At 41.7% G+C, this 23,473-nt stretch overlaps 2 protein-coding genes across 3 annotated transcripts in view; one reads left to right on the top strand and one right to left on the bottom strand.

Moving 5' to 3' along the window:
* Window positions 1-2,242: 2,242 nt before the first annotated feature.
* On the bottom strand, window positions 2,243-19,359 carry maip1 (matrix AAA peptidase interacting protein 1). 2 transcript variants are annotated; one of them, XM_078551807.1, is made up of 6 exons: window positions 19,012-19,359; window positions 12,890-12,961; window positions 12,167-12,293; window positions 9,643-9,793; window positions 5,574-5,671; window positions 3,714-4,075 (listed from the first exon to the last, which is right to left on the bottom strand). In XM_078551807.1, exons 1-5 carry the CDS (start codon window positions 19,324-19,326, stop codon window positions 5,593-5,595), a joined length of 744 nt encoding a protein of 247 aa, XP_078407933.1. In that variant the 5' UTR covers window positions 19,327-19,359; the 3' UTR covers window positions 3,714-4,075; window positions 5,574-5,592. The 2 variants fall into 2 exon arrangements, with proteins under 2 accessions (XP_078407932.1, XP_078407933.1); XM_078551806.1 differs by having other exon boundaries at window positions 2,243-5,671; window positions 19,012-19,352.
* A 997-nt stretch (window positions 19,360-20,356) lies between these two features.
* tyw5 (tRNA-yW synthesizing protein 5) overlaps window positions 20,357-23,473 on the top strand; it is a 75,608-nt gene continuing 72,491 nt past the window's right edge. The window contains exon 1 of the mRNA XM_078551805.1: window positions 20,357-20,507. Coding sequence (XP_078407931.1) covers window positions 20,427-20,507 — 81 coding nt within the window. The 5' untranslated portion in view covers window positions 20,357-20,426. The remainder of the gene's footprint in view (window positions 20,508-23,473) is intronic.

The following is a 23,473-nucleotide window of genomic DNA, read 5'->3' on the forward strand; positions in this document are numbered from 1 at the left end:
TGCCTGTCTCAGGGTCCTCCTCTCACACTCTCCTCTAGGTGCTGCTGACTGCCTGTCCCAGGGCTCTGCTATTGCACTCTCCTCTCTTTTTTCATACTTCTCAGAAACTAACCAACATAGCTCATCCCTAAGGGCAGACATTCAGTCAGATATGTGCGTGCACTCTTATATTTTGCAAAAGCTGTTTCTGCAGCTGTGGAATCCATTGCTAATGCTGAACTTACACTGCTAAAGGTAGTAACTCAGCAAGAAAATCCAAGTAAAAAAGAGATGCTGTGTACTTGCTTTCCACCAGCACAATAGGCTAGTAGTAACTGTAATAGTTGGATGACATAATGGAGCTGTGCTGATGATGAAAGGAGTGCACTAAGCTCTTTGGAGTTTAGCCTTTCACTATGTCATTTGTGTATCACAATGTTGAGGTGCACAAATTTCATATTCTAAACTCTTTCTTCCTCTGACTTCACAGGAAGAAGTTTTCAGCTGGCTGTTGTAAAATAAGGCACCTTTGGTCCGCAGATATAATCACATCTCAAAGTTACAAGGATAATGGCTAAACGATAATGGTTCAGTCACACACTCCCTCTTGTGGCAGTATTTCTCCAGAACTTGCTGAGTAGGAAACATGCATATTAAAAGTGAGGAAAACTACAGTAAACCACCCATGAGGAACTAACAAGCAGATATTAAAGTATCTGTCTATGGAAGGTTAAGATTATGAATTTCCACCTTTTGATTAAAACAGGTAATTTGATATTCATTTTCTATATGAATTCTAATTGTTGTGATGAGGATTTTTGATTGTTGTGATATTTAAGTCCAGAGTTGTGTTTCAGTTTTTAACTAAAATTGCTGCAGATAGAATCAACATTTGAACGTTGAGAACAAAATTGGTTCTTTTGACCAAGATAGGGCTCACACCATTCGTAACTTGTTCAATCCAAGTAGAAGCCAACATCTTGGGAGAGGAAAGGATTTACAAAACACATTGAAGTGTTCAGATATTGGAAAAGGCTAAACATTTCTTCAGGGTATTTACCTCCAGGATGTATGCCTGTGTGTTTGGGAAGGGAAGAACACAGTAAGTGAACTTGTACAGATGCATTTAACCCTCGACAATTAGGCAAGATTTTTCAAAATATTCATTCACAGGATGAGTGTCACTGATAAATCCAGCATTTACTGCTCATTCATAACTGCTCTGGAGAAGGAGACAAGTAGACAAGAATGATTAGCAGTAAAATCTGAATTAGGGTTATGAGCAAACTACATCCCCCTAGCTGACATGGAATGTTGCATTCAACATTAGAGCTGTGGTGATGGTGGCGGTGTTGGTGGAGTGGTGGCTTTGATTATTTGTCTTGCAAGACAATCCTTGACACACAAAACCCATGAAGAAATGAGGTCAGATTTGTCAATCCATCTCTGTACAAGTCAGTAAGCTGGTTTACATCTGGAACAATAAGATGTGCCGAGGAGTTCTGTTTCCCAAAGTTGGTGTCAATTAATACTAATAGGGATTGCTGACCAAGTTTCATCCCAAAATAATTTGTGTTTTGAGTGTTAGGAATGAGATTTATTTCACTAAAATACTGCATTCTGCTCATTCATGTTTCACGCAGAAGAAACTAGTTTGTTGATTTTCTTAAGTGTACAAGGTCACAGTATCCAGTGCACAGAATTGAGGGCCTGATCATTAAGAGCCCCTCAGTAACACACTAACTGGATATTGGGCATAAATATGCATAACGAAATGAGGTCCACTTACAGGTACTCACTCTGGGAGAATATTTAGAGCAAACCTGAAATCTGTAACACATAGGAAGACCAACAGAAAAGGAAAGGTAATTTTTTTTACAAATATTTTTCACCGTTAGATGCAACACACAGAAAAATGTGAGATGTGCCTGCCACTCCAACGCTATGCCTAATACTGGGTCACAACGTTGATGAAATCTGAAATCCAACATTTAGTTAATGGAACAGCCACATTTTGAAAAGATGAAAACTTTTAGCTCAATATGTCCTGCAGAATTAACTGATGCAGTTATGTATGATCAGGTGTTTTGCGGGCAATATAAACAGAATTGCACCAAACACCAGTCTTTTATGAACAGCCATTAAATTCACTATGCAGGTTTCAGCGGTTTCATTGACATTTGCAAGAGGCCACATATCAGTCATAGGCTTTATCTTATTAAGTCTGTCTCTCAATATTATAAGAAATCAAAAGAATAGTGACTTCCTTTCTAGCAGGTTTATTCATTAAAAACACATTTTCATTCTCAAAAATGATTTTAAAAAATCAGAACTCACCACTTGAAATTTTAGAAAACATCAAAAAAACTACAGTAAAAAGTGAATCAGTGTCTGTGGTTGTATCTTATGAGGTTCATATTCTGCTATTTTTGACCGTGAAAAATGCAGAATGGTGGATTCCATCACAAGTGCTCCAAGCCCTTAGTTATGAATATAATCAGAGAAGCTAGCACCATTAGACAGATATCAGAATTCACTGTTACAAAACTCCCAGAAAATATTTATTCCAATTCCAAAAAGTCAGTGTAGTTAACAGTTTATTTCAACCCTGGATACTAATGGGTTACATTTCGGTAAATTGAGTTATAGGCAGTTGAACTCCTACTCTCTTCTTTTGAATTTAATTCCACAAATTTCCCAACCCTTGCTGAAAGAGGGGCTTTATCTGATCCCCACCCTCCTATACTATACCTATCAGCCACCAGGCAGTACTCAAGGACCGTGCAGGATTAACCTGCTTGTTTCTTCACAGTAGAATTAGCTTCTAGGCAATTCAATCAAGGATAGCAGCTCACAATTGGAATCATGGGGGATGGGGTGCAAATGTGGCCAGTGACAAATGTACCCCTGGGTGAAACAAGAGTTACGTTGAAGGATAGTACAACTTGAAAGCACTTTTCATAAAAAACACATTTTTCAATCTTCAATTAATATTCGTATCTTTTGCAAAGTAGACTACAAGTGCAGACATTTTCCTTCCTTTGTACAAAAACAAACCCCATAAAACCAAACCACAGTATTTACTAGAAGTACTCTCTCCATGGGAAGGGAAGGTTAGAGCATCAAGAGATTTTCTGTAAATCTGTCACTGCATTTTAAGTACAGTAGTCCCTGACAATAATACTCCCATTGGGAGCAACAAAAATACATTAATAAATGGAAAGCAGTCAATCTGCATCTGCAGCAACCATATAAATAATAGACAATTATAAAAGGGCACTGCATATACAATTATCGAGATTAGGTGACGAACATATTAAACTATTTTCACCCTGTAAGTGTTTTATCTTAACAAAGTGGTGAATAAATTTGACACAAGAGATCTCCAATTCCATATTTTGGAGAACCCAGCCTGGCACACTTAACTGAAACTTTGACTCAGGAGATAGCAGCACAGACTGACTAGCTTAGTCATTTTTTCCCCTTGTACAGGGAAAAGAATGTGAAGAGGGACAAGTTAATGTGCTTGTCAATCATCTCTTCATTCCTTGTAGGGAAAAAAAAAAATCATCCAGTTCCTTACATTCCACATTGAACAAGAACTGAATATTTGAATCCAACATGAACTGGTGACCATTCAACATGTTGGGTGCTGGCAGGTTTTTGCCTAAAACTAGTCAATGATGACAACTGGTTTGTCAAGTGCTGCCCAATAAAGGCCTTACTTTGAGGAGTACATTTAGGAAGTGTTAATTTTAAAGGGGATTGATTAACAGCTTGAACGTGTTGCCAGGAAAAGTGACCAAGAACAAGACACTGGAATTATTTAAGAACCAGCTAAATGCTACAAGTAGGAAGATGACAGCAGTCAAAAGACATTTTCTTGTGTTGTATTTCAATCAGTTGACAGTCTGGCACTGTTTAGACTACTAGAAGATCTTCCAATTAAAAGTGTTCAATTGGAAAACTTATTTTTTCAGCTGGTAAGTACACTGCCTGTTGTGAAAAACAGCATTGCAGAGCAGAAGGCTGCAGACTCTGCAGATTATCAATTCAGCTGCTTGATAGTAGGACACAACAACTGCCTTTCCATGTGCTAAAAAGAGAAAAATGCGTAGCCCCAATCAGATCACCATCCAGTGGTCCCTGCTGGAAAACTGCATCAGTGGAAAACAGGATCAAACAGCTTATACATGAACACCTCTTTAAAGGTACTGGAGGACAGTTATTGCCAGTGGAACTAAAACATGCAGAAGGCAGCAACTTCAGGTGAGAAAGAAAAATTATGCAAGACCATTAATATTGGGAATGTTTGTTCGCATTGGGAGCTATACAATTAATACAATATTGTGGGAAAACTGGCTATTCTCAGACAGCAAAGGACAACTAGAAAATGAGTTGAACAGAATGCAAATGCATAGGAAATTGGCAGATGAAATTTAATACAGAAAAGTGTAAGATATTGCATAGAGAAAGGAAAAATAGGCAACATATGGATTCCTTGAAAGATGCTGAAATAGTGATGGGATAAGTTGAGAGCAGCTTGGGAATCTTATTAGGCCAAATGCTAATGTGACGAATCAATTCAGAACATCAACCAAAGATGTCAAGAAAATGTTGAATTATATAGCCAAAACAGTGATATAATAGTCAGAGGAAGTTATTGTTCAGACTGTACAGTGCTCTGATCAAATCATAGCTTGATGATTGTGTCCTGTTCTGGTCACAGACACAAGGAAGACATTCAAGGACTGGATGCAGTGCTAAGACGACCCACAAGGCTGATTCCTAGTGTCAAATGTTTGAGTTATGGGTGACACTGGAAAAATGAATTGTTTGACTAGGACTAGAGCAAAGGGAGTGGGGAAGAGGGCTCAAAAGCAAATTTAGAATCAATATCAGGACACTCATTTCACACACAGTGACAAGGTATGGAATGCACTTTCAAGTAGAGTGGAGCCAAAAACCCTGGGAATCATGAGAGAAACAACTGAATGTTGTAATGGGGGACTCCAGGATATTCCTCAATGCATGAACTAGTTTCCTAGATCTGTAATTATCTTGTGATTTTGTTCAAGAGCTTAAAAATATATTTGGTTTACTGGAATATACTCATTAACTTCTATTCTGCTGCAAATTGTACAGGATCCTATAACAATATGTATTACCCCTTTCTCCTCCTCTCTCCCCACCACAGCACACTTTCAAGTAGTGTTATTCTGCTTACTTGCTACAATTTTGGTGTAGCTAGTGACACTTTATTTGCAAGTTCCAGCAGACAGCCATTATCCAGACCCATTTACTCCTGTCTGTTGAGAACGTTAAATGAAACTCAATTGAAGAAATGTCAGGAGGTCCACCACATGCATGATAAAAAAATCATGAAGGTTTTGCAATTCTGTAGTGACAAAATCTTCAATTACAATCTAGATCTATCATTCACAACAGTTACACAGCATAGAAAATGCCATTCATGTAATATCAGGATCTAATAGAATGCTTGAATTTTACAGGTTTAAAAAATTACAAATCAAAAGGGGGTCAATCTTGTAGGTCTTTCTTGTTGGCTGTGAAACAGGCAGTAACATCCTTACAGTAAGATTTTCAGAAGAATTATTCCAATAATTTAGAATGCTGTATCCGTGTAATAGTCCAGTCAGGTTCCACACCTTGTGTAAATTCACGTCGAAATCTAAGTTCAGTGAAGAATGAAACATTGGTTAAATTTAGAGGGGAGTACAAAAACACTCATTCCCAGATAGTTTTAAGAATAATTTTAAAAGTATTAAAAGCACTATAAATCTCAATTTCAATATATAAATGCAGTGTGAGCCCAGATTATTTTACCCTACCTTTCCCCAAATGTTCTACTGTCCTCCCTTTAACTTTAACTGGGTTATGATTCCATTGGCTTCAGGCACTCTGGTACCTCACCCAACTGTTCATTTGTCATGTGTGATCCTTGACAGTGAATATTAGGCTATTCAAATTCATGAAGCATCACAGCCAAGTATGCTCTTTTCCTTACCACATGTTCATACTTACACACATTTTTTTAGCTTCCGCTGGAATATGCCCAGAAGTGGGCAACCTAAATGAGTTTTCCCATCTCAGCTCAGGTGTGCTTGTGCCCTTACAGATATGGGACTTCGGTGATGTGCAAGACTCACTACGCATACTGAGCAGTGCATTCATCAATTGAGCTATGCCTTGCCATTTCAACTTGACTCCGTTACAGAAATTCTTAACCCAACACACTACATTTCACAATGATTTCATATTAATGACTTAAATGACTCAGCTTGCTCAAGTGCATCCATTATCAAATTTCACTTAGATTTCTAAAAATAGGTTATCTCTAAAGAGAGCTGATTGATTACATGGCAAAATGGCTACGATACAAAGATTTTAAAACTGATTATTCTCAGCTAGATTTTACAGATTCTCAGCCAAATAATCTTTGCACCAAAATTGCTGACTTCATCAAAATTCAATTGTATAGCACCCTTAAACAAAGTATGGAAAGACTGACAGAACTTGCACTTAAGTTACATGGTAATATTTATTTCTTCCAGCTGAATTGCATTATGCTTTACAACCATTCTTTTATAAATCTTTGTGCTCAAGGCGAAGAATGTTCATTCTAGGTAAGATACCATTCCTCTATTCCACCCAGTGTCAGCACCAAGCATTTGCAAGTATAGCACAAGTTTGTTGCAGAACAAAACTCTTTCCACTATGCCCCAACCTCAGAAAAGCATGAGCTACCAATTCCTACATTAACCATTTGGGACCGGGTTCCTAGTGAGGCTGCTAATCACAGGTTGATTCGTGCTGTGGACCCACACAAAGGGTGCACTGGACTCAGTTTACCCAAATTTACAGGATTACAATCAGCAGGCAGTTGAGACTCTCAGTCCATCATCTTGAGTTGGATTTGAGCCTAGGTGAAGGGCACCCAGTCTCCTGACTTTTGAATTATTTTAAATTAACTTTTCAATACGCTTCCACTATTTGCAACCAAACAGCATCATAGTAAATGGGCTGAAACCAGAACACACGCATACTTGAATCAAGCTTACTCGAGTGGCAGATAGCATTGGCATCTTAATACCTACAGCTTTTGGCTGAGAGTCAAATACATATTGCTGTGTTTCTAAATCATTAGGCTTTAAATGTTTTAGTACGAGATATGAACTCTATTTCAGCAACTTCAAAACAAACAATACATTCAAGACAGAAGATTAAATATATAACTTACTGTGATAGAAACATGGTTTATGTATCTAGTCTTCTCACTTCCAATACAATTTTCAGAGTGAAGTTTCAGTTCACAGAATAGTGCAGCAATGGAGCCAGCCGTTTGGTCCATTGAGTTTGCACCAGCTCTTCTGAAGAGCAATCCAGGTAATTCCACTCTACCATTCTTTCCCTGCATTTTTTCCTTCAAATATTTATCCAATTCCCTTCTGAAGACTACTATTGAATCTATAACCACCACACCATCAGGCAATGCATTCCAAATTTTAATCATGTATCGTAAAAAGGATATTTATGTCAGCTCTGGCTTTTTTATCATTCATCTTAAATCTATTCCCTCTGTATATCAACCCTTCAGATATTGGAAACACATTCTTTTTACTAACTTTATCTAAACCCATCATGATTGTAAACACCTATACCATATCTCCTCTTGGGTCTTCTCTGCTCTAAGGATCACAACCCCAACCTCTCCAGTCTATCCATATAACTGATCCTTCTAGTAACTTTTTCTGCACACTATCCAAAGCCTTCGTGTCCTTCTCAAAGTGTGGTACCCAGAATTGGACACAATACTCCAGCTGGGGCTAAATTAGTGTTTTATACAGGTTTATCATAACTTCCTGGCTTTTGAACTCTATGCCTCTATTTATATAGTGCAGGCTCCTACACACATTATTAACTTCTTTGTTAACCTATCCTGCCACTTTCAAAGGTTGTGCTTCTTGCACCCCCTTTAAAATCATATCATGTAGTATGTGTTGTCTCTCCTCACTGCTACAAAATGTATCACCTCACGTTTGCCTGTATTGAACTTCACCGCCATCTGTCTGATCACTTCCCCAGCCTGTCCCTGTTGCTAGAATCACATCTCTTTAAACTGGATTCTTGAAAAAAAATATTGAAGGACATTGCAGTATTTGAACATTTGGAGAGTTGCCCGAGAGGTTTTTTTTTTATAAAAAAAGGGTCATAAGTTCATCTTGGAACTGCTAACAAGCAGGCCTCTTCCAAGAAATCACCTGAGCTATGTGGTACTTGAGAAGGAGCTTTTTGTTTGTTTTGAACTGCAAAGAACTTTAATGAAAGTTATGGAAGACAAAAAGGCAATCACATGGCAGAGGCAAATCTTAAGTTTGAACCTGTGGTTTTGCTTTCAGTCTTGTTGGGGAAAGGCTGAGAATAGAAGGCTACCCTGACTAGCTTGCTCGCTCTCCCTCTCGGTTTTGTGAAACCGTATGTGGTTCTAGACCTGTCGCCAGATAATCCTCATCTGAGGATAGGTTATCTGCATAATTTTGGGCTTGCTAGCTGAGACAGAAGAATTGGTCCAGCCATACTCTCCTCCACACTGAAGCATTGTTGGTGAACTTCTGCGGGACCGAGTGGCATATCTTCATCCGAGGGAACTTCAGACTGACAGCATCAAACCTCTGAATTTTAACTTTCTTAGAAATAAAAAAAAATTTTTCTTTCCATCCACCTGACTCTGCAGAGACTACCTGTTTGTCTTTTGTTTGTCTGTGTATGTGTGTCCACGTGTGCTGGGGAAGTTTAAAAGGGTTAGTTAGTTATACTTCCAGATTACAATCGTGTGTCAACCAGTTCTTAAAACTTGTTTAAAAAGAGTTGTGTTTTATAATAAATTAATCATTGAGTTTTTTGAAAGAAGCCTTGTCAGTCAGTCTCTTTTCTTCTGGGTACTAGAAGTATAGATAAACAATTGGCCATTTTGGTGAGAAAATTAAACATTTAATGTTATGGCCTGCGGAGTAGTGGAGCTTGATAATTCACGCAATCCTCCCATCCCGGTCGTACCACTGTCCTCTTAAAATGTATTACTATCCTTAGTGTTTACTACAATTCCAAGTTTCATGTCATCTGCAATTTCAAATTACCCTAATATATTTAAAGTTTAACACAGGCTCCTGACATACTGTAGCTCTTTACACATTTCTCTTCTTCGACCCTTTGTAGGCTACCCCATAAGCTAGTTCTTTCAGAGCATTGTCAGAAGTCTTGCTGCAACACTCCAGTGTTTGAGAAGTGGACTTACTCCACAACTTGCTCCCCCCCCAGCACACCCAACAATAATTTAAAATTTCCACCAACACCCAACAAAAGGATGAGATCACAGATTTGTCACATTGAGAAATAATGAGGCCAAATCCATGTCCCACCCAGTCCTGGGGTAGTGAGGTGGCACAGTCAGTTGGGTGCAGTACAACATTAACTAAGCTTGTTCTTCCGGTTAACTGTGAGCACAGTAAGCAGTTAATTATAGTGTTTCTCTGTACATTTACTTATCATAAGAAGCAATAAGTAACAAATGCCATCAATAAAACACTCAACAAAACTCCCAACAGTACAGTATAAGAGGAAAGTTATAGTTAAAAAACTTACTCATAATTTGCTGTGAGCAGGCGCTTACTGTCTTTGCTGCTTTCATCACCAAAGACTACTTGAAACACTTTAGTTCCCTCAGGGGTCTCATCAGGAAGGTCAGCATCAGACAGGTACCAGTAACGCATTATGATGCTGACAAACTTTCTACCTGTTGAGATGACAACATTTAATGGTCAGCAGCTTCTAACATATCAAAACCTTTCCCACAAAAAACAAAATCCCAAATTACAAACATATAGATTGATGTCATTAGAACTAGTAAATTTATTTTAAAAATAAAATACAGTTGCTAATACTGAACAAAACCCTGGAAACTACTCCAACACACTTCATATTTCATTTCGTGATAGCATGATAAACATACCACCACTTAATTTCCAATTTTTCCACTGACATTAGTGCCAACTTAACCAGAACCAATTGCTATTTAGTAAATCTGTCAGATGTTTTAATCCCTTTATCTATTGTGGTACTATAGGTAAGGTGAAGACAGCAGTTTTAATTTCTGACACAGTAGTTCAACAAACTTTCTTGGGTTTCTAAACACCTACTTGATAATGGGTATCTGCCTTCAAAGATAGCAATACCATTTGCTAGATTTTTTTTTTGAGTTGCAAAAAAGAACAAAATATTTCTTTTAGTTTCTGCTTGCTAGGAAAAAAACCTCTCAATTCAAGAATAAACACACTATTTGGGTCCAAATCCTCTGAATTTTTAAAAAAAAATCTATTTTTAAAAGCTTAATTGAACAAGGAACCAGGAGGTTTTCAGTCGATAACCTAACAAGTGATGCTAAATTAGTGTTCAAATCTAGTATATATATAAATATTACTGTACAGCCATAGAATGGTGGCTACAATGTAAAGGGAGCCAGAGATCAGAGCATGGGAGGCAGATGCCTGATGGAATTTGGGAAAGGTGAGGGTCTTGGAGCGTCTTGTAAACAGGATGCTGAATTGATGTGCTGAGAAATGGGGAGCCAGTGAAGGACGAAGAGTGAGCAGGGTGATAGGGAAAAAGAACTTGGTGCAGGATAGTACTTACGTGGCAGATGCTTGGATAAATTGCAATTTGTGAACGGCAGAATTAATGGGGCCAAAAAGCAGGGCAATGGAGTGTTCATAGCATTACTTGCATTTCCAGCACAGAAACAGGACATTCCGTCCAACTGGTCCATGTTGATGTTTATGCTCTACATGAGCCTCCTCCCACCCTTCTTCATCTCACCGTATCAGAACAGCCTTCTATTCCTTTCGCCCTCATGTGTTTATCTAGCTTCCCCCGAAAAGCATCTGTGCCATTCACCTCAATTATTCTCTGTGGTATCAGGAAGTGGCAAAAATGTGGTTAAGAATTTCAACAGCAGTATATTGGTGCTGGCTAGGATGGGGAGAGCTTGAAGCTCAGTTCATAATCTAAAAGGACAAGGAAAGGAAGGCACGATATTGCTTTAGGTAATCCTGCCAGATCCAGCAGTGGACAAAAAAGCCAATCAGTTCCAAGAGATTTAAGGACATGAGCTGGGAACTATCCCTGGAGAAAGTTAGAGCAATGACAGCAGTAAAACAGCTGGAACGATGAAGATATTGAAGTAGAAGCAAAGCAGCTGTCAGCAAATTCAATGCAGCAGCTGTGCCAAAGCACATGGACAGTCAGAAGAGAACATTAAGATGGTGTTGCAAAGGGGAGAGAGAGAAGCGGTTGCTTTCTCCTGTGATGGAGTTAATTACAGAAGGATGTGAGATACATTTATGTGTATGTTCAACAAAAAGAGAAAGTGAGCAGAAATGGCTTTGTCTCAAGTAGAACCCTCAGGTGCTGACGCCTTATGATGAGAAGGTCAAGAGAGAATTCATGGGCGGAGAGATGGCACCAGGAAGTGGTGCTTAACATGGCCAGTGAGATTCACTAAAGACAGGAAAGCAGAGAAATTGGAAACCAGAATTAGGTGAAGAGAAATAACCAATGAAGAACTGTTCAGGGTGGAAACCAGAAGACATTAGCTAAGAAGCTACATGGGGACATATCAGGGTGACGGGTGAGGATTTAAGAAAGGGGAGTGGGTGAAATGCTCAAAGAAGCAAAGGTGCCAGAGGACTAAGAGGACATGTCAAGGCAGGTGCTGACAATGAATGTCACACTGCCACAGATTAGAGCAAGGAATAATATTAAAATTGTAGCCAGATGGACAGTCTTAATAAGTAGGAAATATGGGCGAAGTTTCACTAACGGCCAGGATAACAAAGGCCTCTAGGGTGAAGTCATAGATGATGATGATCTCATTTGCATGCAGCAATCACTCTGCAGGTCAATATGCAGTGGACATGTGGTAACTGAAAGTACATGATGATGCATTATTGTTAATACTAGTATTCAATCTTTCTTCTCCCCAAATACTCAGTAAATTTCCAGGAAGTACACATTTCAAAAACTGCATTATAATGTAATAAGGTTTTGATTATACAGTTCTATGTAATAGCTAAAAATATTGTTGATGTCAAGTTTAATAAATAAAACAAACCTTGGTTATCATAATAAATTCCAACATCACCTGGTGTACTATACATAATTTCATCCAGGTCAGCAGCTAAAGCCTCCCTGCGGTTAATAGGCAAAGCTAAGCATTTTTCTTCCACTTCCTCCAATGCCTGTATAGAAAAAATTTGTATTTGGATAACAAAATAAAACAGACCTACTGATAGATACAGATCATGAAGCCAATACAGAATAGCTTTTCCATGAAATGAAAGACAGACAGCAAGATATCACCTCCAAAATGATTTAACAGCTAGTCATATACAAAGCACGTCCCTAACGTTTTTGATTCAAAGGAGAAAGCTAATGTTGAGGTTGTGTAAGGTGAAAATTGCCTGCTTTAAAACAAAATCAAAAACCATTTTCTCTCCTCTGAAAAGTCACAGCTGAGTATTTACTATGAAAAAATGTCCAGAAATCACAAAAAAAATATACAAATACGAGGGAGGAAACACACCTCAATGGATTCTCTCAACCTGCCTCAACATATTGTGTTTGTGACACTGGTTATATGGAAATTGGCAAACACAAATGTTGCCACAGCAATTTGCTTTTACAAAGTGCAACCTGGGATTCATCTAGGACAAGAGCCTATTCCTGTTCAAAACACGTATTAATTTGCAAGAAAGTAAGTGTTGAAATCACTACAAACTTACCACTGTTTAACAGAAAACATCTAAAAATCTGGTTAATATAAATAGCTTTTTACCTCTTTTGATACAAGATCCTTCAATTCATCAAAATTGCACTCTGAAAGCATCTTTGACACCTGTGAAAAGGCCTATGGAAGAAGTGAATGAATATAACGTGAAGCTTTATTTTCATAAACTGATATACATACCAAAATATGTCTACAACACAATTGGCAGTAAGGAGAAAATGAGAGAAGTATTTAGTCATGTTGCATTGCATTACAAGCAAGAAAACACTGGCATGTCATTCAAATAGGATTGACTGTTGGGCAGAAGTTGCATCAATTAGCAGAGCCGGAGAGTTAAAAAAGCGCAAGAAGGGGTGAGACTGAGCGCGGAGTCGGGGAGTTAAAAGAGCACAAGAAGGGGCAAGGCTGAGATAAACACAGTAAATTGTACTATGCTTGGGAGTTATTCTAAATTAAGATAATTAAAATAAAATAGTAAATACTGTAGTAAATGCTTTATGTAAGTTATAAGGTATGTCAGTGCAGCTCGGCCATGTGGAATGTGCATCTTGCAGGATGTGGGAAGTAGTGCAGGCACAAAGTACCCTTGGTGACTACATCTGCAGGAAGTGTCACTAGCTACAGGAACGAGCTCAGAGTTGTGGAGCTTGAGTGATGGCTGGAATCACTGTGGTGCATCCACAAGGCTGAGGATTACGTGGGAAACACATTTAGCGAGGTGGTCGCACTGCAGCTAACATGTACACAGGCAGAGAGGGAATGGGTGACCGCCACAGTATATAAGAGAAACAGACAGGTGGTGCAGGAATCCCCTGAGGCTATCACACTCTCTAACCACTTTTCCATTTTAGATACTGGTAAGCGAGATGGTTCCTCAGAGGACTGCAGCAAGAGCCAAGTCCATGGCACCACAGGTGGCTCAGCAGGAGGGGAAGAGGAAGAGTGGAAGTGCTATAGTAGTTGGGGATTCCTTAGTTCAGGGAGCGGACAGACATTTCTGCGGTCGTAGACGTAACTCCAGGATGGTACGTTGCCTCCCTGGTGCCACAGTCAAGGATGTCACTGAGCTGCTGCAGGGCATTCTTTTGGGGGAGGGTGAACATCCAGAGGTCGTGGTCCACATTCGGACCAATGAGATCGGTAGGAAAAGGGATGAGGTCCTGAAAGCAGACTTCAGGGAGTTAGGAGGGGAATTAAAAAGCAGGACCTCAATAGCAGTAATCGCAGGATTACTCCCAGTGCCACGTGTGAGTGAACATAAGATTTGGAAGATTGAGCAGTTCAACATATGGCTGGAGAAATGGATTAAGAGGGAGGGCTTTAGATTTCTGAGGCACTGGGGTCAGTTCAGGGGCAGGTGGGGCCTATACAAGAAGTCCTTAACAGGACTGGCACTAGTGTCCTCGTGGGGAGGTTTGCTATAGTGCTGTTGGGGAGGGTTTAAACCTAGATTGGCAGGGGGATGGGAACCTGGGGGGGGTGGGTGGTGAATTCAGAGAGTTGCATCTAGGTAGATAGAATACTTGGAGAGTTTGATAGAATTAGAATAGGCAATAGTAAGTCATTAGATGGGGTCGGATAAGCAGGAAAGTAAAAAAGCCTATATCAGGGCTAATGTGCATGTATGTGAATGCACGGAGGGTGATTAATACGATTGGTGAACTGCTGGCACAGGTTGACAAATGGAATTATGATATTATTGCTATAACAAAGACCTGGCTCAAGGAAGGGCAGGACTCGGTGTTAAATATTCCTGGGTACAAGGTTGTTTAGGAGAGACAGGAAAGGAAGAAAGTGAGGAGAGTGGCAATATTGGTTAAAAATGGCATTATAGTACTGGAGAGGAAGTATGTTACAGAGGGATCAAATCAGATGGTTTTCCACCCACGGTCGTTGACAGGGCCCTCAACCTTGTCCGGCCCATCTCCCACGCATCCGCCCTCACGCCTCTCCTCCCTCCCAGAAACATGACAGGGTCCCCCTTGTCCTCACTTATCGCCCCACCAGCCTCCGCATTCAAAGGATCATCCTCCGCCATTTCCGCCAACTCCAGCATGATGCCACCACCAAACACATCTTCCCTTCACCCCCCCGGCAACATTCCGTAGGGATTGTTCCCTCTGGGACACCCTGGTCCACTCCTCCATCACCCCCTACTCCTCAACCCCCATCTATGGCACCTCCCCATGACCACGCAGAAGATGCAACACCTGCCCCTTCACTTCCTCTCTCCTCACCGTCCAAGGGCCCAAACACTCCTTTCAAGTGAAGCAGCATTTCACTTGCATTTCCCCTAACTTAGTCTACTGCATTCGTTGCTCCCAATGCGGTCTCCTCTACATTGGAGAGACCAAACGCAAACTGGGCGACCGCTTTGCAGAACACCTGCGGTCTGTCCGCAAGAAAGACCCAAACCTCCCTGTCGCTTGCCATTTTAACACTCCACCCTGCTCTCTTGCCCACATGTCTGTCCTTGGCTTGCTGCATTGTTCCAGTGAAGCCCAACGCAAACTGGAGGAACAGCACCTCATCTTCCGACTAGGCACTTTACAGTCTTCTGGACTGAATATTGAATTCAACAACTTTAGATCTTAAACTCCCTCCCCCCATCCCCACTCCGTTTCTTCCCCCTCCCTTTTGTTTTTTTCAATAATTTATATAGATTTTTCTTTTCCCACCTATTTCCATTATTTTTAAATCTACAACTAATACCTTGTCAGTCTTTCCACCCCATCCCCACTAGAGCTGTACCTTGAGTGTCCTGCCATCCATTCTTAATTAGCACTTTTCTTAGATAATATCACCACCTTCAACACCACTTTGATCCTTTTGTCTGTGACATCTTTTGATTATCTGCTCCTATCACTGCTTGCTTGTCCCTACAACCAACCTACCCTCAACTTCTCTCCCCCCGCCCCCCACCTTAAACCAGCTTATATTTCACCCCTCTCCTAACTATACTCAGTTCTGTTGAAGGGTCATGTGGACTCGAAACGTCGACTCTTTTCTTCTCCACCGATGCTGCCAGACCTGCTGAGTTTTTCCAGGTAATTCTTTTTTTGTTTTGGATTTCCAGCATCCGAGGTAGATTTTTGTTTTTATCTCTTTGTATAAGACATTAGTTAGTTGTTTGTATGAGGCATCTGGAGTACTGCATCCAGTTCTGGGTGCCATACTTGAGGAAGGATGTGAAGACATTGGAGAGATTACAGAGGAGATTCACAAGAATGATTCCCAGGATGAAGAACTGTAGCTATGAGGATAGATTGGAGAGGTTGGTACTGTTTTCCTTGGAGACAAAGAAAGCTGAGAGGAGACTTGATAGAGATATTCAAGATCCTGAGGGGTGTGGACAGGATAAGTAGTGAGAAACTCTTCCCACTCAAGAAAACATCAAGAACTAGAGGGCACAGATTCAAAATAATTGGCAAAAGGAGTAAATGTGACATGAGGATTGTTCGACTGTCTGCTTCTCTTCTGTGGCTATGTCAATGCCTGGGTGTCTCTAGAGACAGAGCTTGTAGTGCTTGACAAAATGATCAAGGTCTTCTTCGACAATAGAGGGGGGGTGTTTATTGTCACAAGCAACAGCATTTGGATTTGGTACATTTCTTTTTGTTCTATCTACACTTTGGAGTTTATTGCTTGTATTCTTTTTAAAAAGGCGCACGTTAGCTAATTTGATTTCTGTTAAGATATAACTGGCACTTAAAAGAACAGATTAAATTGTGGCAAGGGGAAAAATGGGTTGGGGAAACAATCATTAGAGGTCTTGGCTAACAGTCTTTAACCCCTACAAACAAATTACCTGGTGTTTATCTCTGTTGCAATTGGGACCTTAGTGTGTGCAAATTGGCTGCTGCATAAATTTAATGCCTCGAGGATGGAGTCAGGGAAGCTCAAGGCAACTCCACTAGAATGGCATCTGGTGCCGTCCCATACTGCCCCACCCATTCATTGTGATGAAGCACTGAAAAAGTGCTTCAAATTATGTCAGCCATTCTGGGAAACAGCAGCTAATATTCATGCAGCTGGTATCAATCTCGTATTCAGAGCGACAGACTTAGGAATATAGGCACAAAAAGAAACAGTGCCTCATCACTGACCCAACAGCAGAGGTTGGTGGCTCTGAAGAGCTTTGGGCGACTGGCATGTTGTCCATTTATTGTTTTTTGTCAAAAAAAATATACAACTAACAGCCTAGTAATTTTAAAGAAACATTCAGCATTCCTCTTTTACTTGTGTGAATGCATCTTGCATGTGTGACAGCTTCCCATACTAAGGATACAGGTTGGGCGGTTCAGGCCTGATAGGGGGGTGGTCGGGGTCGGGGGAGGCCCAAGTCAGAGGGGTCAGTGGTGGCAGGAGCCTGAGGGGTCAGGGGCTGGAGCTGGAAGTGGAGTGGGTCATGGACGAAGCAGCTGGAGCCAGAGGTGGAGGGGATTAGAGACAGAGCAGCAGAGAGGCTGGAGCTCGGAGGAAGCCAAGTTTAAAAAAAACTAAACATGACATGAGCACAAGGGAACATGTTGATTGGTGAATAGCTGCTGACCATTTTTAAAAACTAAGCATTTAGTCAATTTCTGTTTAGTTTGTTGAATGGATAGAAGCAAGGCAGGGGAGCTCAGTGCTGTAGAACATACATCCTATGCCATGTGGGAACTCCACATTCCAGCTTCCATACAGGACTGATACTGGAATGGAAAATTGGAAATGTTCCCTTGTTCAAAAATGTGTAAAGATAAACCTAGTAAAACAGGCCAGTCAATTTAACCTTAGTGGTGGAAAATGTTTTAGAAATGATAATTTGGCACAAAATTTAGTCACTTCGAGACATGTATATTAATTAAAGAAAGACAGCACAAATTTGTTCAAGGCAATTTGTGTTCAACTAACTTGACATAGTTTTTTGGTGAGATAAGTGTGTTGCTAAAGGCTCGTAGTACTAGAACTACTGCTATTAATGACTTGAACTTGGGTGCAGAGAACCCAATTTCAAAATTTGCAGATGACATTGAAACTTGAAAGCATTGTGAACTGAGAGGAAGATTTGGACATAGGCTGGTGGAATGGATGGACACATGGCAGAGGAAATGTAATGCAGAGATGCGTGAAGTGATACAATTTAGTAGGAAGATCAAGGAGAGGGAATGTAAACTAAAGGATATAATTCTAAAAGATGCTCAGAGCAGAGGGATCTGGGGGAGGGGAGGGGAGGGGGGGGGGTACATGAATGCAGTCTTAGAATACAGGATTGATCATTTAGGACTAAGATTAGGAGAAATTTCTCCACTTGAAGAGTTGTGAATCGTTGGAATTCTCTACCCCAGGAGGTTGTGGTTGAGGGTTGAATACATTTACAGCTGGGACAGACAGATTTTTGGTCTCTCAGGGAATTAAGGGATATGGGGAACAGGTGGGAGAGTGGAGTTGAAGCCCAAGACCAGCCACGATAGTACGACATCGCACAGCAAGCTCGACGGGCCATATGGTCTACTCCTGCTCCTACCTTGTGTTCTTGTAAATCGTTAAAAGGTGGCAGGTCAGGTCGGGAAAGTAGTTACAAAGGCACATGGGATCCTGGGTTTTATAAACAGAGGCAGAGAATACAAAAGTAATGCTGACTCTTTATTAAAAAATACTGGTTCAGCCTTAACTTGAATAGTATGTCCAACCCTGGGCACCACATTTTCAGAAGGATGTGAAGGCTTTAGAGAAGGTGCAGTGATTTATGAGAATGGTTCCAGGGTGGGGTACTTCAGTTAGACAGGTAGACTGGAGAAGAAAATATGGAGGATGTTTGATAGGGGTGTTCAAAATTATGAGTGGTGTACTAATGGAAATGTGAATAAGTGGCGCCAACAGTGCAAGGCAAAAAAAATGGCAACATGAGGAAAAACTTGTTTTATGCAGCATGTAATTAGGATCTGGAATACACTGCCTGAGTGTTGGGGGTAGATTCATTCGGGGCTTTCAAAAGGTATTTGGATAATTATCTGTAGAGAAAATAATTGCAGGGCATCAGGATAAAGGTGGGAGAGCGGGACTAGCTGAATTATTCTTGCAGTGAGCCGGTGCGGGCACGATGGGCTGAATGGCCTCTTTCTGAGCTATAACTAATCTATTGAAGCTCTTTTTGAATTTGACACTAACTCTGCCCCGGAACTCACCTGTTTGGCACCAGTGGCAAACTCATCGAAGGTGAAATCCTGATCAAAATAAGCTCTTATCAGGAAGAAATACATCTTGGTCCGGGCCCAGGTGAATGGGTTGGGGATGCCGACCACCACCACCTTCTTACCCCGCTGCCGCTGCTGAGGGTCCCGCTCGGTGCTGTAGCTCCTGGCCCAGGGAAGCGGCCTGAGGGTGGGCAGCTGAGAGGAAGGCGTCAGGCACCGTTTCACCGTGCGGGCGGCTCCGGGCTGCCTGTGAGCCCAGGACAGGCCGATGAGAGCGAAGCTCCAGCGGCTGGCCGCCAGCGCCATCTTAACTCAGCGCCGCCGCCCCCTCCCCTCTCCTCTCCTCCGATTGGCTGGGCTGCGTCCCACACAATAACCCGTCCGGGCAGCAAGCGAACCCTGAACACAAGACATCGCCTCAACCGACAGGACATGACTGACAACCATTACTGTCTTAATCAAAGACTCCCAGTTCATGCCAGAGACAGGGATGAGTAAACGGAAACTATCTGTCACCTTAGCTTCATTGTTAGGTGCACATGATGTATTCTAATTTTCCAAACTTGCTGCTTTAACCTGGAAATCATTATAAAATATTCTGATTGTTCCTCAAATTAATATTCTGGATTTGCAGAAATGCATCCCAATCTATGCCTGTATTTCCCTCCCGGGATCTGCCTGTATTTCCCTCCCAAGAACTAACTGTATTTCCCTCCCAGGAACTGCCTGTATTTCCCTCCAGGATCTGCCTGTATTTCCCTCCCAAGAACTAACTGTATTTCCCTCCCAAGAACTGTGTGTATTTCCCTCCCAGGAACTGCCTGTATTTCCCTCCCAGGAACTGCCTGTATTTTCCTCCCAGGATCTGCCTGTATTTTCCTCCCAGGATCTGCCTGTATTTCCCTCCCAAGAACTGTGTGTATTTCTCTCCCAGGAACTGTCTGTATTTCCCTCCCAGGATCTGTGTGTATTTCCCTCCCAGGATCTGTGTGTATTTCCCTCCCAGGATCTGTGTGTATTTCCCTCCCAGGATCTGTGTATTTCCCTCCCAGGAACTGCCTGTATTTCCCTCCCAGGAACTGCCTGTATTTTCCTCCCAGGATCTGCCTGTATTTCCCTCCCAGGATCTGCCTGTATTTCCCTCCCAGGATCTGCCTGTATTTCCCTCCCAAGAACTGTGTGTATTTCCCTCCCAGGAACTGCCTGTATTTCCCTCCCAGGAACTGCCTGTATTTCCCTCCCAGGAACTGTGTGTATCTCCCTCCCAGGAACTGCCTGTATTTCTCTCCCAGGATCCGCCTGTATTTCCCTCCCAGGATCCGCCTGTATCTCCCTCCCAGGAACTGTGTGTGTGTCTCTGGGTGCGGGAGGGTTGTAGTTTGGGGCGGACGCTGTGCCTTGTGAAGATGGATGGAGTGAGGAGAGCTCCGGTCGTTGTGTATGGAAATGTTGATGAAGAGAGGTTTTTGCAGGAGATTTACCCTCTGGTAAGCAGGGCCTGAAATGCAGCCACAAACTTTTCGCTCAGCGCGACCGGTTCCGGGGGAGAAATCCCCGAAAGAACTGTTAACATTTACAAATTAATCGAAAGTTTCACATCTTCTGAACTTTTAATATATAAAAAAACAACTTCAATTCCTTTCGTTGAGGGAAATGGAAATTGAGAATAAATTGACTGTAACGCGGCTGGAAATTGTAATTATTTTGTTTTAACGCGAAAGACACGGTTGTGTTTATTAATAATGTCTTTAACCAGCTTTGAACAGTGAGAATTAAGGCTCTTGTCAGAATTTGAAGCACGGATTTTCATTTAGGTGCGAGCTTTCTGACTGTTGAATAGTTTACATGTTGAAACTGCAGTAAAAACATTTACATTATGGTTTATGTATTTTCTACTTTAACAAAAACGAAAATACCCGTAGCATTAGCTACAATCTGTACTTTGAGTTGTCGGCCACGAGCAATATGACTGGAAAAAATACATGAATATATGATGTGGTTTCCCCTTGCCTTCCTCATGTGGATTATCTGATCTTGTCACTAATTTCTCTTATATTCCATCCTCCATTTACCGTGATTACCAATTGACAAAACTCTCTTTAAAGTATTTTGAATGATGTTTCACTAACTTTCTGCTGGAGATACTTTACCAGCATTCAAACATTTTGGTCTTAATTTGTGGCTGATTTGGAGCCTGGAGCCATATGTAAAATTTACATTAATGCTTTCATAAAGTTGCATACAGCTCAAGCCACAGATACTAACAGATGTTGGTGTTCTGATTTTTTTTTTTGATGCAAACATTGACACAGCTGCTTGTTTGCTGTACGTGCTGGTGTCTGCATTATGGGCATGTATATTGCATGTGAATTTATTTATGTGTCTGTGTTCATGTGTGCAGTAGACATGTGGGACCCAGCACTGGCTCCTGCAAGTTTAACATGTTTTTGTTAGTTAATAACATTGATACTCTTTCTAACTACTCACGGCATCAACTACTCTCTAAGGAGACCTGAAACATGGAAGCAGTAGTGGTAATGATTATTTAAAGCAATTTGCACTTTTGGTGGACATCTATGACAGGCTGTGCGATTTAAACAGTTAATTGACAACCACCATCTTATCTTCCCGTGAAGCTGCTCCTGGGCCTGGCCAAGTTGGCCATCAACAGGCCCAGGCAACGGGTGATCAAGGGGGTCGTCCAACCTGACTCTCTGGACCCTCTTCCGTGGTTACGTTCATGGCCAGGTATCCCTGGAGTGGGAACAGGTGGTGTCCATAGAGCACTACAGCACAGAAAACAGGCCATTCGGCCCTTCTAGTCTGTGGCGAAATATTATTCCGCTAATCCCATTGACCTGCACCCAGCCCATAACCCTCCAGACCTCTCCCATCCATGTATCTAGTAGAACCATAGAATGGTGTCTGCCGACACTGTCGAGGCCTTCCGTGCTCAGCGGGCACCGCGGGGACTGGGGTGCTTTATACACCCCTTTAATCACATTTTGCTTTAATGTTTGTAAGTTTCCTTTAAATTTTGTCGTTTGTTTTTGCAGTTTCCTTTAAGGGGCTGCCTTTTACTTTGTCCCTAATTTTGTTAATTTAGTTTATTTGTGTTGTAACAAAAGAGTTACAGTAGGCTTGTCCAACCCCTGGCCCGCCAAGCCTCTTTATCCGACCCATGGACCCAGTGCTCAAACTATGAGTAGGTTCAATGAAAGATTCTGCAAGGAGATGCTCCTCCAATCACAGGCTGTTTCTCTCCTGTATTTGCTAGCAAATTTGATTGCTCTGATTGTAGGAGCATTGAGCAGTGGGAGGATGTGTGGTTTCTCTTTTGTTTTCACAGCACACACATTCTTTGCCTTTGGCCGTGCTCCCTTGCCCTCTCATGCAGGTCCCAGCCTCCTAAAGGAGCACAGGGGTAAAGATGGCGGGACAGGCATAGGCTGGGGAGACCATGAGGAACAGTAAAGTTACAGCAACAGTGCTCGCCTGCCCCCCCAGTACGGGCTAGCTGGAGTTCCAGATGAGTGGACACAGAGTCCTGAATACCTCCTCAGCTGTAAAATGTCCAAACCTCCCAGGCAGGGAGTGAGGGAGCCTGCGTGAGTGAGTCTGGGTGAGGGTGCCTGCGTGAGTGAGACTGGGTGAGAGACCAAGTGAGCAAGTCTAGGTGAGTGTGGGTGAGAGCAAGAAACCTGAGACTGGGAGTAAGCTAGGGACACACACACCCTGCCCTCCTCCTCCTTCCCCAGAAACCTATCCACAGAGCAGGCCAGGAGAGGAGGAAAACCCAGGCTGAAAGGCAACCCGCTTCCGACCCCAACGTTCATATGAATTCTGCTGAGGCCAGCACAGAGTGTGTGCCATCAGAGGCGAATGTAAGGTCAGTATTAATAAAACCCAACTCCTTAGCTCAGGCCCAGTCCCCATCCCTTCCCTGGTGACCAGGATTTGGGGCCTCGTCAGTCTCTCACTAGCTCTCCTTCTTAGTAAAAAGGGAAAAAAGCTTTTATTGGTGAACTCTGCTGCTTGACACTTTTTAATGGTCATTTTTATTCATTTTTTTAAAAAAATTATCAATTTATTGCTTTGGAATTGATATTTTCTTTTTGAAATTCATGTTTAATGTTGTGCCAAACCTTATCTTGCCAAAATTTGCTTGTCGGCCCCTTGAATGAGAGAAAAAAGTTAGATGAAGCTGCACTACAGTGTGGTGTCAATGTATGCTCTAACACCTCTGGCTCACAACACCAATGACACAATGCTTCAAGAAAGTGGAAGAGATTCAAGCAGGCCTGGAAAAACCCTGTTCTCATGACGGAACTTGACCAGAAGCCAGAACGAATGTAGGTAGTGACTTATTACAATGTTAGGGGAAGAAGCATGTGAAGTCAACTGCATGTGGTTGAACTGGGTCAAAGCTGGAGACAAAGACAAGATGGCGCTA

The sequence above is a fragment of the Cetorhinus maximus genome, chromosome 11 (assembly GCF_964194155.1).
Source record: "Cetorhinus maximus chromosome 11, sCetMax3.hap1.1, whole genome shotgun sequence".
NCBI classification, from domain to species: Eukaryota; Metazoa; Chordata; class Chondrichthyes; order Lamniformes; family Cetorhinidae; genus Cetorhinus; species Cetorhinus maximus.